Source organism: Microtus pennsylvanicus, chromosome 14 (genome assembly GCF_037038515.1).
Source record: "Microtus pennsylvanicus isolate mMicPen1 chromosome 14, mMicPen1.hap1, whole genome shotgun sequence".
Classification (NCBI taxonomy): domain Eukaryota; kingdom Metazoa; phylum Chordata; class Mammalia; order Rodentia; family Cricetidae; genus Microtus; species Microtus pennsylvanicus.
Genome location: NC_134592.1, coordinates 45,518,409 through 45,535,651, shown reverse-complemented (window position 1 = coordinate 45,535,651; position 17,243 = coordinate 45,518,409). Strand labels below are relative to the sequence as shown.

General features: G+C 39.1%; 1 protein-coding gene across 3 annotated transcripts in view; it reads right to left on the bottom strand.

Moving 5' to 3' along the window:
- Nemf (nuclear export mediator factor) overlaps positions 1-16,830 on the bottom strand; it is a 55,117-nt gene extending 38,287 nt beyond the window's left edge. Inside the window, exons 1-11 of one of the 3 annotated variants that reach the window (XM_075947473.1) lie at positions 16,697-16,830; positions 15,993-16,061; positions 15,746-15,848; positions 14,221-14,346; positions 11,675-11,823; positions 9,812-9,879; positions 5,536-5,622; positions 2,936-3,009; positions 1,451-1,521; positions 1,297-1,372; positions 773-835 (exon numbers count right to left, since the gene is read on the bottom strand). In XM_075947473.1, the coding sequence (XP_075803588.1) occupies positions 773-835; positions 1,297-1,372; positions 1,451-1,521; positions 2,936-3,009; positions 5,536-5,622; positions 9,812-9,879; positions 11,675-11,823; positions 14,221-14,346; positions 15,746-15,848; positions 15,993-16,061; positions 16,697-16,755 (945 nt within the window). In that variant the 5' untranslated portion in view covers positions 16,756-16,830. The remainder of the gene's footprint in view (positions 1-772; positions 836-1,296; positions 1,373-1,450; positions 1,522-2,935; positions 3,010-5,535; positions 5,623-9,811; positions 9,880-11,674; positions 11,824-14,220; positions 14,347-15,745; positions 15,849-15,992; positions 16,062-16,696) is intronic. The other 2 variants (XM_075947474.1, XM_075947475.1) reach the window with 2 other exon arrangements.
- Positions 16,831-17,243: the final 413 nt, after the last annotated feature.

Here is a 17,243-nt window from a genome sequence, read left to right as displayed (position 1 = left end):
AGAAACAGTTGTACAGCACATGCTCTAAAAATATGGTCAAATGCAGCAAAAATAGTGCATGTAAAATTTTCAGTGCAGGATCATCACACAGAACAGACAAGGACCTAGTTTTAAAACAGCTTACAAAAACAACACAACGTTACAATAAAGACACAGTAAAGGAAATGCAGTTTATCCTCTGGCCCAAGTAACATGTTCCTTATAATGTAGTCTCATAATGTTCAAGTTTGAGACGCTCTGGGTTGCTTTAAATACACTAAGTCATACTGGGATATATAACAGGATAATGTTCCCACTAGATCTCACTCCCTTTAGAAAGATCTGAATATGGAATAAAAGTGGGAGGATGGAATGAGGTCATACTTCTCAATAAGACTCCTCTGGGCTTTTATCATAAACTAAGAGAAGGGCAAATCATGGTAGCATATGCCTTCAATCCCAGATTTCAAAGTTTGAGGCCAACTTGGTCTAAATATCAAGTGTCAAGAGTAGCCAGAATTGCAATGAGTTCCTATCTCAAAAACATAACACTTGGGCTAGAGAAACGCTCAGTGGTTAAGAGCACTTACTGCTCTTCCAGGACTATTCCTTTCTCGGCATCCACATAATGGTTCATAACTATCTTTAACTCCAGTTCCAGTGGTCTGAGCTGAGAACTCCCATATGACATCCCATTCTTCTAGAAAGCAACTTGTTCTTAAATGAAAGCACATTTACTTCCAAATCACTCTGACTAGCTAGTCTAATATAAATGCTTTAAATTATACTATACCTGTTGTAAAGCTTTTAAATCAATTTTCTGACCTTCTATCTTGGAATAAAATTCATCCACGGCCTTATTAAAACAAAACAAAACAAAGCAAAACACAATTAGCTGTAGGGAAAAAAAGGCATGGTCTCTACTTCACCTTGTGCACACACAATGTTAGCCCATTTCATACCATAGTGTCCTCATCGGACCTGACCACATTTCCAATGATACAGCTAACAATGTCAGGAATAAAACTAAGGTCAGGTATTTAGTCTTGTTTTGAAATAAAAATGGCAACAACTGTTTCTAATAGTTGTATGTGTAACTGTATTGATTTTTAATCAACCCCCAGATTCACACTGACTACAAGGCAAGAATATGTTCTGAGTTTCTTTTCTTTCTTATTTTTGTTTGCAGTGAGGATTAAATCCAGGGTTTTGTGCATGCACTCACATTGGGCTACACTCCCAACCCCAAGACAGCATAAACAATTCTTACAGCTCATGTCATGTTAACTTGCAAAACAACAGAACTAGAAAACCAACCTTGTCAAATGATTCAAATTCTATATATGGACATTGTAAATGTTGAGAAAACAAGAAAGGATGAAATTCTTCATACCTGTAAAACATTTATTATATCACAATTAAGAATATTAATTAGCATACAAAGCAAACTGACCCATGGCTACAAACTCACGTGAGTATGTCTTCAGCTGGTTTATCTGCATCCAGGCTTGGTTTTACCTCTCTTTTCTGAATTATATAGCCCTACAAAAACAAAAATCAACTAATATTAGACTCATCTATATTTATAATTAAGAAGAGATTGACATATTGACTATTGTTTTTCCTAATTAAAGATACATTTTGATTACATAAGAAAAACATTAAAATGAGGTAATTTTCCAACTGTTAAACTATGAGGAGATGATAAGCCACCGTGTTTTTTTTTTCTTCTTCTTCTAAGTACTGGCAAATTAAAGAATGCTTCTCTAGGGGCTGGAGGGATGGCTCAGTGGTTAAGAGCACTGGCTGCTCTTCCAGAGGTCCTGAGTTCAACTACCAGCAACCACATGGTGGCTCACAACCACCTGGAATGAGATCTAGTGTGCAGGCATACATGGAGGCAAAATGTTGCACACATAATAAATAAATAAATAAAAGAATGCTTCTCTAAAATCAATTCAAGATGGAACATTTTAGCTAGATATAGTGATACTGCCTATAAACCCGGCACTCGGGAGGCTGATGTAGAAAATCTTAAGTACTAAGGCCATCCTGGACTCCATAGCAAGACCTTGTATCAAAGAAAGAAAAACTGGCTGGAGTAAGAGTTCAGCAGTTAAGACTGATTGTTGCTTTTCGAGAGGACCCTGGTCTGATTCCCCGCACCCACATTAGGAGGCTCCCGATTGCAGGGACCGGCACCTCTTTTGGTCTCCAGCGGTACCACACACTGTGGCATGCACATAAACATAATTAAAAAATCTTTTTTTCCTTTTACAAAATTTCCTCAACTTTTATTGCCTTTTGTGGGTTTTGTTTCTTTGTTTTGTAGGTGGAGTCTTGTTTAGCTCTGGTTGGCTTTGAACTTGCTATGCAGACAAGAATGACCTTGAACTTCTGACCCTCCTGCCTCTACCTCTCAAACGCTAAAATTATAGGCACTCCCTAATAGTGCCTAATTTATGCAGTTCTGGGGACCAAACCTAGGGCCACGTGAACTCTAGTCAAGACTTTTATCAACTGAGTTTTTTGAGTCACACACAGTATTTCCTATAAAAGATAAAGTATAGAAAAAAATGTACAAGAAGCAATACAAAAGCAAAGAGACTACCCCAGAACTAGGTGTATAGTCCAATAGTACAGTATGAATGTGTATGGCTCAAGACTCACATAAAACAAAACAAAACTATAAGTTAGAACAATAAACAGATAAAAGATATTTTATTTCTGGAAATCCAAATAAGATCAAAATAATACAAGGCTGGTGAGACTGATCAATGAGACGTCTGTCACCACGCCTGACAAGCCTGAGTTTGATCTAGGACCCACACAATAAAAGGAAAGAGAAATAGTCACCTCCTGCAGGTTGTCTAACCTTCTGAATGCTATGGTACCTTCCCCAGTAAACAGATACATTGTAAACAACACACAGTAAGTATTCATATGCTGCTGTTACCTTTCCACTGAAGTTGGATGTTTTTTTCATGTAGTCTTCTGCCTTCTGCACACAAACCAGTACTTTTTCAATATCTAATGGAGAAATAAAACAAGGGGAAAAGGAATGTCAATCAAGTTGATTAACCACTATTAAGTAATTGTACATTATTTATTTATTTTTGTTTTATTGAGGAGGGTCTCACTATGCAGCACCACCACACCTGGCTCAATATATTTATTAAAAAAAATAGCAGAAAGGTAGCTGAGTATGGTAGTACAGGCCTCTAATGCCAGCACTAGGGAGGCTGAGGCAGGACAATCATCATGAGTTCAAGGCCAGCTTGGCCTGTGTGTACAGTAAGACCCAATCTCAAAAAGACAAAAAACTGGGATGCTGTCAAGTCTCCAGGAAGTGGAAAGAAGACCAACTCCTAACAAGTTGTCCTCTGAACACACACGCACTCACTAAATGTAATAATAATTTTAAAAAAAAACCCACAAAAAAAAAACAGGCCAATGAGATAGTTCAGTAAAAGTGCTTGCTACACAAGCCTAGAGACATGAATTCAATCTCAAGAACACAAAATAAAGGTGGAAAGAGAATAGATTCCACAAAGTTGGTCTGAAATCTCCACACATAAGCTATGGCATGTGTCTTGCCTCCCGACATATCAGGCACACACATACACACAAATTTTTAAAAATTGAAAAGAAAAAGTATTTATGATATAATGTAAATGCTTAATAAAATGAGATCATTGTTTCATTTGTATGATTGGGCATATATGTGTGTATATTATATATATTTATGATTATATTTTGGTCAGCATATTCTAAATCATCCACCTTTCTTACAAAAGGATTCATAAACCTAATTTCCATATATATTTGTTTCTGGGTTCTTTGTAAATTTATCTAAAAAGTTACTATTTAATTACTACAGTCTCATAATACATTGTAACCTGTGGAAAGGTTATATATCTAACATTAAATAACCAGAGTTGTCCCAAGCATTTCCCCATGCTTTTGTTCCATGAGTATCTTGTTCATTTAAAAAAAAAAAACAACAAAAAAAACCCCACTACCATATGTTGTCACTAAAGACAAAGAGAATACATGGCATTAGTTTATTTCAGAAAATATTTTATTTGTATTTTGTTTGTTTTTTGAGACAGGGTTTCTCTGAATAACATTTCTGGCTGTCCTAGAACTTGTTTTGTAGACCAGGTTGACCATGAACTCACAGAAACCCAGCTACCTCTGCTTCCTGAGTGTTGGGATTAAAGGCATACACCTTCACTGCCTGGCATTGCTTTGTATTTTTAAACAAATAACATTTCATTTCTAAAATGAAAAATATTGCAATACCTTAGGAAATGATCAATAACCCTTAAACACAAACACTACTGATGTTTCAAACATCATACAAGGTTAGACAAGTTAAAGTTTTTCCAAGAACAAATCTTCCTGACATTTCCTTTACTTTTTAAATAACAGCTTTAAAGATTTTATTTTTATTGATTTATTGTGTTTCTGTGTGTGCTTCAGTGTGCATGTGGAGATTAGTGGACAGCTTGCAGGAGTCAGTGTGATCCTGGGATCCTGGGATCAAACTCAGGTCATCAGGTTTGGGAGCAGGTACCCTTCCACTGGGCCATCTCACCGGCCCTTCCTTACTCATCTTATTCTGAAAAGGGAGCTTCCATAAGTAGTTAGAAGAACCTAATTTCATCATGCAGCCACTCTATAGAACTGTAGAAATTCAAATGTGTGTTGGATGTTATTTCTAGATGCACCCGGTACTGTAAGTCAGAAGGCTAGTAATCCAGCTAGTCAGGACGTCTACTATCCCAAGCTCAGTAAAAACTAGGGGTATGAAAAGAAAAGTGTTAGAAAGTCCAAAGGTACGAAGACCAAAGTGCTTATTAACAGGGATAAATGTTCACAATGAAGGAAGAACGGAGGAAAACCCATATGTGCAGGATACTCTGATCAAATTTTTGTTCACTATTTTTTTTTGTTTTTTTTTTTTTAAGACAGGGACTCACTATGTAGTCCAGACTGTTAAATTATTTCTAGAAAAAAACAAAACCCCAAAAAACCAAGGGCCAAAGGCTAGAGAGATGGCTCAGCAGTTAAGAGCACTGGCTATTCTTCCAGAGGACACAAGTTCAATCCCCAGCACCCACCATGGTGGCTCGCATGGGTTGTAACTCCAGTCCCAGGAGATCTGACACCTTCTTCTGGCCTTCCAGGGCACCAGGCAAGCATGCAACAACAGATACACAAGGAAGCAAAACACTTATACATGTTAAAAAGGAAAGAATAGAAGAGGGAAGGATGACTAGGTGTGCTAGCACACACATGTAACCTCAGCATCCAAGAGGCTGGGGCAGGAAGACGCACAGTGCAAGATGACCCTGCACTACAAGGTAAGAGAAACATTATTTCCAAAAAAATCAAATCAAATAAAGGAAATAAAGTGTTTATCAGTACATTTTTCTAGCAATTATGGGGTTTTAGGTTCAATTTCCAGCACAATGAAACTTCAAAGAAAAAGGACCAAAGGAAAAAGGAAACAAATTAAATCTGAACAAAATCTGAACCATACAGACATACCTTTGCTTTCAAATTTTTCATCCACTTTGACATTACCAGGGAACCCATTTTCTATAAGACAGTGTTCAATGAGAGCTGGTCCATAGGCTATAAAAGCAAAGAGTATTGTTACTACTTTCCTATAAAACTTCACATTTAAAACACTATAAATTTATAGCTCAGTATGAATAACCTACTCCATATAAACAGCCAGTGAAAGTAAGTTTAGTTCTTTTCGAATGGTTTGAGAATTAAGACCTGAAGTAATGAAAAGGAGTCTGAAATTAAAATAAGCAGAGAATTGGTGCATGTTACAGGTATTTAACAGCATTAAGAAACACGTATATAAGATTAACTAGAAATGTAGTTCAGTGGCAAAGTACTTGTTGAGCATACAAAACAAACAAACAAACAAAACCCTAGGCTTGATCCTGAATACCACAAAGAAATTATAAGGAAAATTAAAAACTATGACCAGGATAGATTTATCACTGTAATTCAAGGTTGAATTGTTTCTAAAAATTGACTAAAGTGTTCCAATTAGCAAGTGTGCAATACTTAGACACTTTTCAAAAGATACACACATGTCCAAAAGTTATTAAAAACATGTTCTACACAGGTTGGAGAAACAGTTCAGCGGTTAAGGCCCAAGTATGATTCCCAGCACCCACATCAGGCAACTCACAACTGAACTTAACTGTTCCAGGAGGATCTGACGCCTCTGAGCTCTACAGGCAATGGCACATATATTCACATACCCACACATAAATAAAATAAAGTTGTACAAGATCACTGATTTTCTACAAAATGCACACCAAAATAATAATCAAGTATCACCCTATAAAATGAGTTACATAAGACAACCAGCACTACATAGAGAGACTGTCTCAAATACAAATATATATATATGTGTGTGTGTGTGTGCTTATATACACACACTGAATGGAATGCTATTTGTCTATTAAAAAGAATGAAATCCTGTCAAGTTGTCATTTGCAGTAAGAATGGAACTGTACATTATTATGTTAAGTGAAATAAGCTAGGCATAGAAACACAAGAACCACATGATTTAACAGTATATAAAATATAAAAAAGTAAACCTCAGAAACCTAGAGTGGTTATCAAGGGACTAGGCATGACAGGTTAGAGAAAAGTTGATCAGTGGGTACTGTGTTAGAGTATAAAGTTCTGGTACATTACCGCACAGTAGGGTGACTAAACATAACACTAATGTATTGTACATTTGAAAAAGCTAGAAGAAAGTATTTAGAAAGTTTTTACTCCAGAGAAATGACAAATATTTAAAGGTAAGTAAAAATGCTGTACATGTATACTAAAATCTCGTTACCCTAATAATACATACAATTTTTATTATATACTAGATTTTAAAAAATGTTGGGCATGTTGGAACATGCTTGCTATCCCAAAAGGCTGAAACAGCAACATTCCAAGTTAGAATCCAGCCTGTGCTACACAGTAGAAGCACGTCAAAAATTTAAAAGTAGGTGTGTGGGAGGCTAAACAGAGATGGCTCAGTGGTTAAGAGAGCCCTTACTGTTCTTGCGGAGAACCTAGGTACAGTTCCCAGAACCCACAGGGTAGTTTACAACCATCTGTAAGTCCACTTCCAAGGGATTCGGTGCTCTTTTCTGACTCCATAAGCATCACGCATGTAGAAGCGCGTGCACACACATTCTCTCTCTCTCTCTCTCTCTCTCTCTCTCTCTCTCTCTCTCTCTCTCTCTCACACACACACACACACACACACACACACACACACACACACACACAACACTGAGGCATAAAATTAAAAAAACGAAAGAGCCCAGGATATAGCGTGGTGTAAGATGGAAGATTTGATCAATATCAAACAACTTGGGGGGGGGGGTTAAATTAAAACAAACAATTGGCCAATAAGATAAAGCATATTCCCAGAACACAGTCATATTCATAGAACCATATATTAGTAAGATGCAGAAAAGCCCCACCACCAATTCCTATTTAAAAAAAAACACTCGATAAGCCAGGCGGTGGTGGTGCACACCTTTAATCCCAGCACTCAGGAGGCAGACACACATGGATCTCTGTGAGTTTGAGGCCAGCCTGGTCTACAGAGGGAGTTCCAGGACAGGCTCTAAAGCTACAGTGATATCCTATCTTAAAAAAAACAAAACAAAACAAAAAGACAAACAAAAACACTCAACAAAGGAACCATTTCCATCTGTCAATGAATACCAATTAAAAAAAAACCTATAGGGCTGGAGAGATGGCTCAGTGGTTAAGAGCATTGCCTGCTCTTCCAAAGGTCCTGAGTTCAATTCCCAGCAACCACATGGTGGCTCACAACCATCTGTAAAGAGGTCTGGCGCCCTCTTCTGGCCTTCAGGCATACACACAGACAGAATATTGTATACATAATAAATAAATATTTAAAAAAAAAAAAAAAACAAAAACAAAAACAAAAAAAAAAAAAACCTATAATATACCATACTTACTAATAAAACACTAAATATATTCTCTCTCAGATGAGGTAAAAGATAAGGCTATTTATTCGTTTTTACTATAGCTATTCAGCATTGTACTAGAGATCACAGCTAGTGTAACAAAATAGAATTAACTGGGGCTGGAGAGATGGCTCAGTAGTCAGGAGCACACTTTCAGAGAGCTTAAGTTCAATTCCCAGCACGTACATGGTGGCTCACAACCATTTATAGTGGGAATCTGATGCCTTTTTCTTGTTTGTGGACAAAGCACCCATATACATAAAGTATATAAATAAATCTTAGCAGACACACATGCAGTTGAAATACCCATACACATAAATTATTTTTAAAAAGATATAATTATTCAAAAGCATTCAGATTAAAACAGAAAAAGTAGCTTTATTCTCAGAGGAGATAAGACCCTATATGGGACAAATTCCTAAAAACACACACAAGCGCACAAGCGTGCGCGCGCACGAGCACACACACACACTCAATCTTCTAGACTAAATGACTTTATTAGCTCTGAAAGATAAAAACATCAAGTTTATATAACTATCAAAATATATACATATCAATTGGGGGACTAGAGAGATGGTTCGGTAATTAAGAGAACTTGCTAATCTTAGAGAAGATGTTCAACAACACAACAGCTCACACCAGTGTGATACCAGTTCCAGGGAACATGACTACCTCTTTTGACCAGTGTGGACACTAGACATACATACATGGGGTACACATATATACATGAACGTACTCACGTGTGTATATAAAATAAAAACAAATCTTTTTAAAAAAATCAATTGTATTCTTAACAAAAAGTCAAATTAAGAAAACAATTCCATGGGCCAGTGAGATGGCTCAACAAGTAATGGTTGCCACTACCAAGTCTGATGACCTGAGTTCAATCCCCAAGACCCACACATTGGAAGAATTGACTTCTGTCAAGTTATCTTCTGGCTAATATCCACTGTGCACCATGGCATGAGTGTGCCCACTCTCACGTGTGGGTGCTGGAGCTGAACTAGATCCTCAGGAGCAGCCAGCACTCATCCCCTCTAAGCCATCTCTGCAGCACTACAATTATTTTCTGAGAAAAGGCTGCTCATACATCTATCCCAAGCATGGCCTTATACTTCTGATCCTCCTGCCTCGCAAGAGTACTGCGATTACAGGTGGTGTGTACCACCAGACCACTTTTATATAATCCTGGGCTTTGCGAATGCTAAGAAGGCACCCTATTAACTGAGCTATATCCCCAGCTCCATCTGCACTGTTTTTCAATAAGATCTAAGCACTATAAAAATCCCCATCTTTTAGGACAATGAGACTTAGTGGTAGATAGATGCTCATTACCAAAAAGTCATGGGTTCAATGCTCAGCATCACAAAACAAACAAACAAAATCTTTCTTTGAGAAAACCATACTTACTCAAAAGATCCCTTTTAACTTCTTGCTCAAAAAATAATCATAATTCTTTCTTTTTATTTATATGTACACGTGTGTAAATGTATGCCTCATGATACCCATGAGAGCCAGCAGAGGGCGTCAGATCCTGGAGCTGGAGTTATAAGGGCTGTGAACCATTGGGAATGGTGCTGTGACCTCAACTTAAGTATCTTTCCAGTCCCTCTTCAATTTATTTTTATTTTTATTATTATTATTAAAAATTTCCACCTCCCCCCTCCCCCACCCCGACTTCCTCTCCCCCTCCCTCTCCCTCTTCAATTTTTTGAAAGGGGAAAATTTTTTAAAATATATTCATGAAAGTGTTATACACAAACATCTTACATAAAATGCAGGAGTGTACTCACGAAGTAATGGATTAAGAATTCTCTTCAGCAGCTCACCTTTAGGAGCACCAGTTATTACTTCAGTTAATCTGTGGACAAAATCGGCAGACTTTTTATCTTATATTTAATAAACCTTATAGCATCATTCACATTCATATTACCTTTATATCAACTTATTTAATCTTTACAAGAGTCTGAAATGTAACAGAAATTGTTCTTGTAAATACGAAAAACTAGTTCAGAAAGTAATTTATCCATGGGGCTAGAGATGGCTCAGAGGTTAAGAACACTTGCTCTTGCAGAGGACCAGAGTTCAGTACCCAGCACTCACAACTGGTAGACCACAACCATCTTAATTCCAGCTCCAGGGGATCTAATGCTCTCTTCTAGCCTCTGTGGCACAGATACACATAGACACAGACACACATTTTGAAAGAATTTTTTTTAAAGCTAGAGCTGGGTGTGGTGATATATATGCTTACAAATTTGAGTCGGAGATAGATGGAACACCCTGAGTTCAAGGCCAGACTAGGCTACACAGACCCAGTATCAACACACACATACACATGCTCATAATTTATCAACAATTAGAAGGTGCTTGAATGGTAACGTGAGACTTAAATCCAGGTTTCCTATAAGAAATCAGCACTTTAAGCCGGGTGGTCGTGGCGCATGCCTTTAATCCCAGCACTCAGGAGGCAGAAGCAGGCGGATCTCTGGGAGTTCGAGGCCAGCTTGGTCTACAAGAGCTAGTTCCAGGACAGGCACCAAAGCTACAGAGAAACCCTGTCTCGAAAAAAAAAAAAAAAAAAAAAAAAGAAATCAGCACTTTTTAACAAAGTCATGAATTGTCTATCATCACTGTAACATGAAAAATGCATTTTGATGTAAAAGTTACATGTTGTTTGTAAATCTACATACCATATCTGAACATCTGCAATAGTAAGACTTAATTAAAGAGTTGCTAAGAACTCTAGCCGGGTTGTGGTGGTGCACACCCCCAGCACTCGGGAGGCAGAGACAGGTGGATCTCTGTGAGTTCAATGCCAGCCTGGTCTACAGAGCAAGTTCCAGTACAGGCTCCAAGCTACAGAGAAACCCTGTCTTGAAAAACCAAAAATAAACAAACAAAAGAAAAACAACAACAAAAAAGATTTACTAAGAGCTCTTAAGGATTCTGTTTGTTTTGATGCAGCCCCCAAACTAGAGAACCTGTTATAAATAAATGCACCCTCTTGACTCTACTGAAACGGTAAAGGTGGAGCAGCTTACAGTTCAGCAAACCCTGAATTCTGAGGAATGTTGAGCTTCGAAGACCACCAAGTAGACTACTAAGTAGCAAAGTCTGATAGTTAGAGATGTTATATAATTAATTAATCATTACCTTATCCTTTCGTTTTTTCCTAAATAAACCAGAATGTCTACCCCATGCTGTATTCTGCCTGCCTAATGTATCTGTCTTTTCACAGAACAGTGAAGTCAGCAGCTCACTTTGCCAAGAAATCAGAAGCATTAAGTAACTCAAACTGTAGTATAAAAGACATACACTTGAGGGCTGGGCATGGTGGCGTATGCCTTAATCCCAGCCACCTGGAGGCAAAGCAGGGGTATCTTTGTGAGTTCAAGGCCAGCCTGGTTTACGTACAGAGTTCTAAGCCAGCCAGAGCTGCACAATAAGACCTTGCCTTAAAAAGAAAGAGCGAGAGGGAAGGAAGAGAATGGGTAGAGGGAGACATTTGCTATCCACAAATAAAATTGCTTATATACATGTTTATACAGTCTAGTGTTAGTTATACAACTAAACATTTTTAATTGAATTTTTCTAATTCTGAAACATAATCTAGCTTACTTTTTAGTATAATATATGATTTTATAAACACTTACCTTTCTAAAGTCAACAAAGGTTCAGCAGCTCTAGCATGATCAATGGGATAGCGTTCACGAACAGCAAACTTAACATCATCTGCTTCGTCAGTTCGAAACCTTAGGATATTTAAAATTAGGTACTCATAATCTGTGAGAACAATGTTCCCCTGCAATAGAGTAAAATATGATTTAATCTTTTTCCAAATCAGTCTTGAAACATCTTAAAAACAGATAAAGATGCCTCAGAAGACCCATGTATAGTTACAGAAATGAAGCTGTAAAACAGAAAGCAGCAGGCACATCTAACAAGGGCTCCTTGCACTGATCCAATAGGCTGTGAAATAAATTCTAAGAGCGCCAAGTTGGAAGCAACCTAGAGCTAACCTAGAGCAACTTTATGTTCTTTGTCTGGGTACTGCACAAGTTAACTGAAGTTTTCATTATGAAAACCTAACAGTTGAGTGCCTTTAATAAGTGTGCCAAAGCTAGGCATTATGGCACACGCCTATAATCCCAGCACTGAGAAATTGGTAGATCGATGAGTGCAAAGTCATTCCTGCCTATAGAGCAATTTGAGTTCAGACTCAAGTATGTGAGTCTGTCTCACAAATCAACAACAAAAGTTCAAAGTTTCAAAATATTCATGTGAAGAGAACATGAAATGCAAATGCATGGAATTATGAAATAGTGTAGTATGTCTAAAAAAGGACAACAGTGTAGCCAGCAGTGGTGGGGCAACACTATAATCTCAACACTCAGAAGGTTGAGGAAGGAAGATTCCAGATTCCAGGCCAGCCTAGGATACATAGGGAGCACTGTTTTTGAAAATAAACAAATAAATTGAAAACAAGCTGGGGAAATTGCTCAGTGCTTAAGAGTACACACTGCTATTGCATAGTACCTGAGTTCAGTTTCCAGAACCCATGGCAGGCAACTTACCACGGCCTCTTACTTCAGTTCCAAGGGAATCTGAGGATTTTTTTTCCCCTCTGTGAGCATTTACATTCAAATGCATGCATGTATTTGCACATGTACAAATACACACAATTAAAAATGAAAAAAATACCTTTTTAGAAGATCCATTTTAAAAAATTAGGGGGCTAGAGAGATAGCTCAACAGTTTAAGAGAACTTGTTAGTCTTCCAGAGGACTAGGGTTCAATTCCCAATACCCACATGGTGGCTAACAACCATTTGTAAATCCAGTTCCAAGAAATTTGGAGCCTTCTTTTGACCCCTGCAGCAACTAGGCAAAGGGTCTTTTTTTTTTTTTTTAAAAGACAGGGTTTCTCTGTATAGCCCTCACTGTTCTGAAACTCACTCTGTAGACCAGGCTGGCCTCCAATTCACAGAGATCCTCCTGCCTCTGCCTCCTGAGTGCTGGGATTAAAGGCGTGTGCCATCATTGCCCCGCTAATGAAAATCTTTTTTTTTTTTTACAAAATTTAAAGCACTAGTTAAATAATCCCTCTCCTGCTATGCTGATTTCTGATCTTACATTAATTACTTTTCTCAGAGCTGTTCCTACTAAACTAGGTATAACTAAAAAAGTTTTAAATTTTATTATTCTGTGTGTATGTACGCATATATACATATATACACACATATATACGTACGTATGGGTGTGTGTGTGTATTGTGTACGTGGTGGTGGAAGTAGCGTATGAATGTGTCAGTGTGTGTGTAAAGGTTTGTGGAGTTGGTTCTCTCCTTCCACTTTTCTATGGGTTCCAGGGAATGAACTCAGGTCTTCAGGCTTCATGGCAAGAAGCACTTTTAGCTGCTGAGCCATCTCACTGGTCCAAATTTATTGTAAATTTGTATTTTTCAGTTTCTTAAGTTGATCTTGAGTTACAGTAATCCTCTTTACACACAGTCTAATCAACCCTAAATGCATCAATCCTCAAAATTTCAGACAGGAAAGCTAGGTCAAATTCTGGTACACAGAAGGAAAGAGCAATTTTAAATTTATTTAAATAGATTCGAAAATTTAAATATATTTATTTAAATATATTCTAAAGTATCAACAACTACCTCTTACAGATACCACAATGACTAAACAAAAGTCCAAATGCACACTCTCATATATAAATTCTTAGTATTTACCCCAAAGTCATCACTAACTGGGTTTTCTTTGAGTTCGAAGCCAGTCAGGTCTACAGAGTGAGTTTTAAGACAGTCAGAGCTACACAAAGAAACCCAGTCTTGAAAAAAACTTAAAAAAAGAGATAGAAAAGTATTAGCAAGCCGGGCAATGGTGGCGCATGCCTTTAATCCCAGCACTCAGGAGGCAGAGACAGGCGGATCTCTGTGAGTTCGAGACCAGCCAGGTCTACAGAGCTAGTTCCAGGACAGGTTCCAAAGCCACAGAGAAACCCTGTCTCGAAAAACAAAACAAAAAAAAAAGTATTAGCAAAAATGTAGAATTAAAATAATGCTTAAGATCATTAAATTAAAACAATAGTGTTGAACATGATGAGCACCTTAAACATACCACCAAATGAAAGAAGTGAAAAACAAATAGGGCGTATTATTCTATTCACTTGCTCCTCTCAATTTAACTTACCCTATCATAGAGCTCAATGATTAAATGATAAGCAGCTTCGTCACTTCCAAATTGGAAATCCACAATTCTATCCACACCAAGTTGTTTTGCACTGACTAACCTCCGACTCTTCAAATGTTTTCGACACTAGCAAGAAACAGAAGAAAATAGCACTTATGCAATAAAAGTAAATTCTTAACCACTTGGTACTAGTTTATGAAAATTGTTATGTCATCAAGAATATTTAAGCGGTAAATAAAACAGTATGGTCATAAAACAAAAGCTTACAAATGATAAGCAGAAGAAATTTTTTTTACGTATTTATTTATTTGGGGTAAGTGTGGTAACATATGCATGCCACAGTGTGCATATGCAGGTCTGTAAATAACTTGCATGAATAGGTTCTCTCTGTACTCCAGGAATCAAACTCAGGTCATTAGCCTTGTAGTTTTTGTCGACTGAGTAATCCTGACAGTCCCCAGTGGGTGGGAAAATCCTTAAGCCTTTATTCTAATAACTTCTAACTGAAACAGTTGTATTGTATTCTGTGTTTTAGAACAATGATGAGAACCAGGGAAACCATTGATTTACCATGTACTGGGCACTGCCCTGCTTATTTCATACACCAGGAGCTCCTTATTTATTTAAAATACCTTCTGCTCTACTACAAAAAAAAAAAAGTCTTATTATTTAAATAGACAAATAGACTTAACTCATAAGACCAAACCCGAGCATTCCGTTAGAGTGACACATGATGGCAAATTCCTGTAATCCTAGCACAGGAAGAAAGAGTATCCCAAATTTGAGGTCAGTCTGGTCTAGATAACACATTCCAAGCTGGGAATGGAGCCACATGCCTTTGGTTCCAGCACTCGGGAGGCAAGGGAGGCGAGGCGGGTGGCTCTCTGAGTTTGAGACCATCTGGTTTACACAGAGAAACCCTGCCTGGACAACAATAAAAAGGAGTAAAGTTCAAGGTCAAAATGTTGTGGAATATTCCTTTGACACTGTGTGAAGATATGTCACTGTGAATGGTTTAAATAAAAACTAAACAACCAATAAGTAGTCGGGATTTTCAGGGCAGAGAGAATGCTGGGAAGGAAGATGTAGAAGCCTGACAGATGTCAAATGACTGGACCTTATAAAATGGGACAGAGGTAAAAGCCATGTAGTAGAACACAGATTTAATAAAAATATGGGTTAATTTAAGTTATAAGAGCTAGTTAGGAACAAGCCTAAGCTATTGGCCAAGCTTTCATAGTATGAAGTCTCTGTGCAGTTATTTGGTAGGCAGGACAGAGAAAGAGTAACTATACCAGCACGTTAAGGTACATGCACCAAGTCTGAGGATCTGAGTTGGATCGTAGCCCCTACCCCTCATCTTATGGCGGGAGAACTGACTCCCCACAGGTTGTCCTGACATTCACTTGAGAGTTCCAACTGTGCCTGTCTGTTGATTCCACCTACATACACACACTCCCACATTAATGAAATAAATGAATGAATGATGTAGTTTTAAAAATTAGCTTCAAACTTAGAAATTTACCTTCATGGCAAAACTAGATGGCATCATGTTCTTAGGCCACTCGAATTCTGTTGTGTGAATACGTATACCAGATTCAAGTAACAATGTAGCTTTAAAATCAGGTCTGTTCAAGAGAAAACCAAATTTTTCTTTAGACATTTGCCAAAGTTCACTTTCTGGGAAAAAAAAAACAACCTAAAATGCAGGTTAAAAAACAGCAACAATGTCATATCTATTTACCAAAAATAAGCCTATAAAACATCCTTACTTTTGAAGCCGAATAAGATATGTCTTGTTATCCACATCATAAACGTTGTTTACTCTCATTCCTAACAAGCTGTAAAGAGAAAAAGAAACATGTAACAAAATCATGCTCTTGTTTGAAGCAAAACTTTCCGTCATTTAATGTCGAGGACCGGGAACTCTTCAACTGGGTATCAGGACCGCCTATTAAGGTTACCCTCTCCCCCAATTAACAGTAGCCATTTAAGCATCAGAAACACCTGACCGCTTCCTTCAACTGAACCGGCCCAGGGTTTTGGGGGAAACACAGTAAAACCGAATCTAACTGATTTATAACGAGGGGCGGGAATGGCCGAGCCCCACGAAAATACGCCAGAGCTGCCACAGCTGAGGAAGAGCCAAGCTCAGAATCCAGGTCCCGGTCTGCGAACCACAACTGAATGGCACTGCTCCCTCTCCTTGGGATTGAAGGATGGGAGCTCCGGAGAAGCCAAACCTTCGCTTGGGGACTCAAGCCGCTCCGGCAGGACGCCGACGGACCAGCGCCCGGGAACGGCAGCACGCGGGCACGCGTCCCCGGGGGCACCCCGAGGGCACCGGCTCCGAGGTCGGCCTCCAGGCCCCACCAATCCCCGGGGCACCGGGACGAGCGTGGGGATCCCGGGCCCGGTTCGCGGCCGCCCGCTGCTCGGCCTCCTGGCGCGAGCCTGCTCACCCGCACCACCATACCTCGCATTCAGCTCGGCGAGCACCGCGCGGAGATCAACGGTGCTAAAGCGGCTCTTCATGGCGACGGGACGCGTCGCTACCGCAGTCCTCTCAGCAGCTGACCCGACGCCCGGCCGCTTGGCTCCTGCGCACGCGCGCTCAGCTCGTCGCTACGGCAGCCCGGACGACCCAATATTCCTTGAAGCGGGAGTGCATCCTGTAACTGAAACATTTTGTGAAATCAGGGTCCGCTCCGGTTTTTTCTCACTATACCAAACAACTCGAAATAGGGCCAACTACCTTCTCGAATCTGCGTCCCTTCCTTGGACACCGATAGGATTAGTACCGTCCCCTTGTCTCCTTGCGTTTGGTGCTGGATCCATGTCGGCCACCACAGCGGTCCTGGTGCTCAGTGACAATCTTGAAGCGAGTTGACGAGAATTTCCCCAGGAGGGCGCTGGCGCTCCGGGTGGAAGAGCAAGGGAGCTTTCCGAACGCGAATTTGAGGCCAGAGAAAACCGAACGGTTGGCGTGTCCGCATCCAGACGAGCCCTAGAGAGAGGCTCCT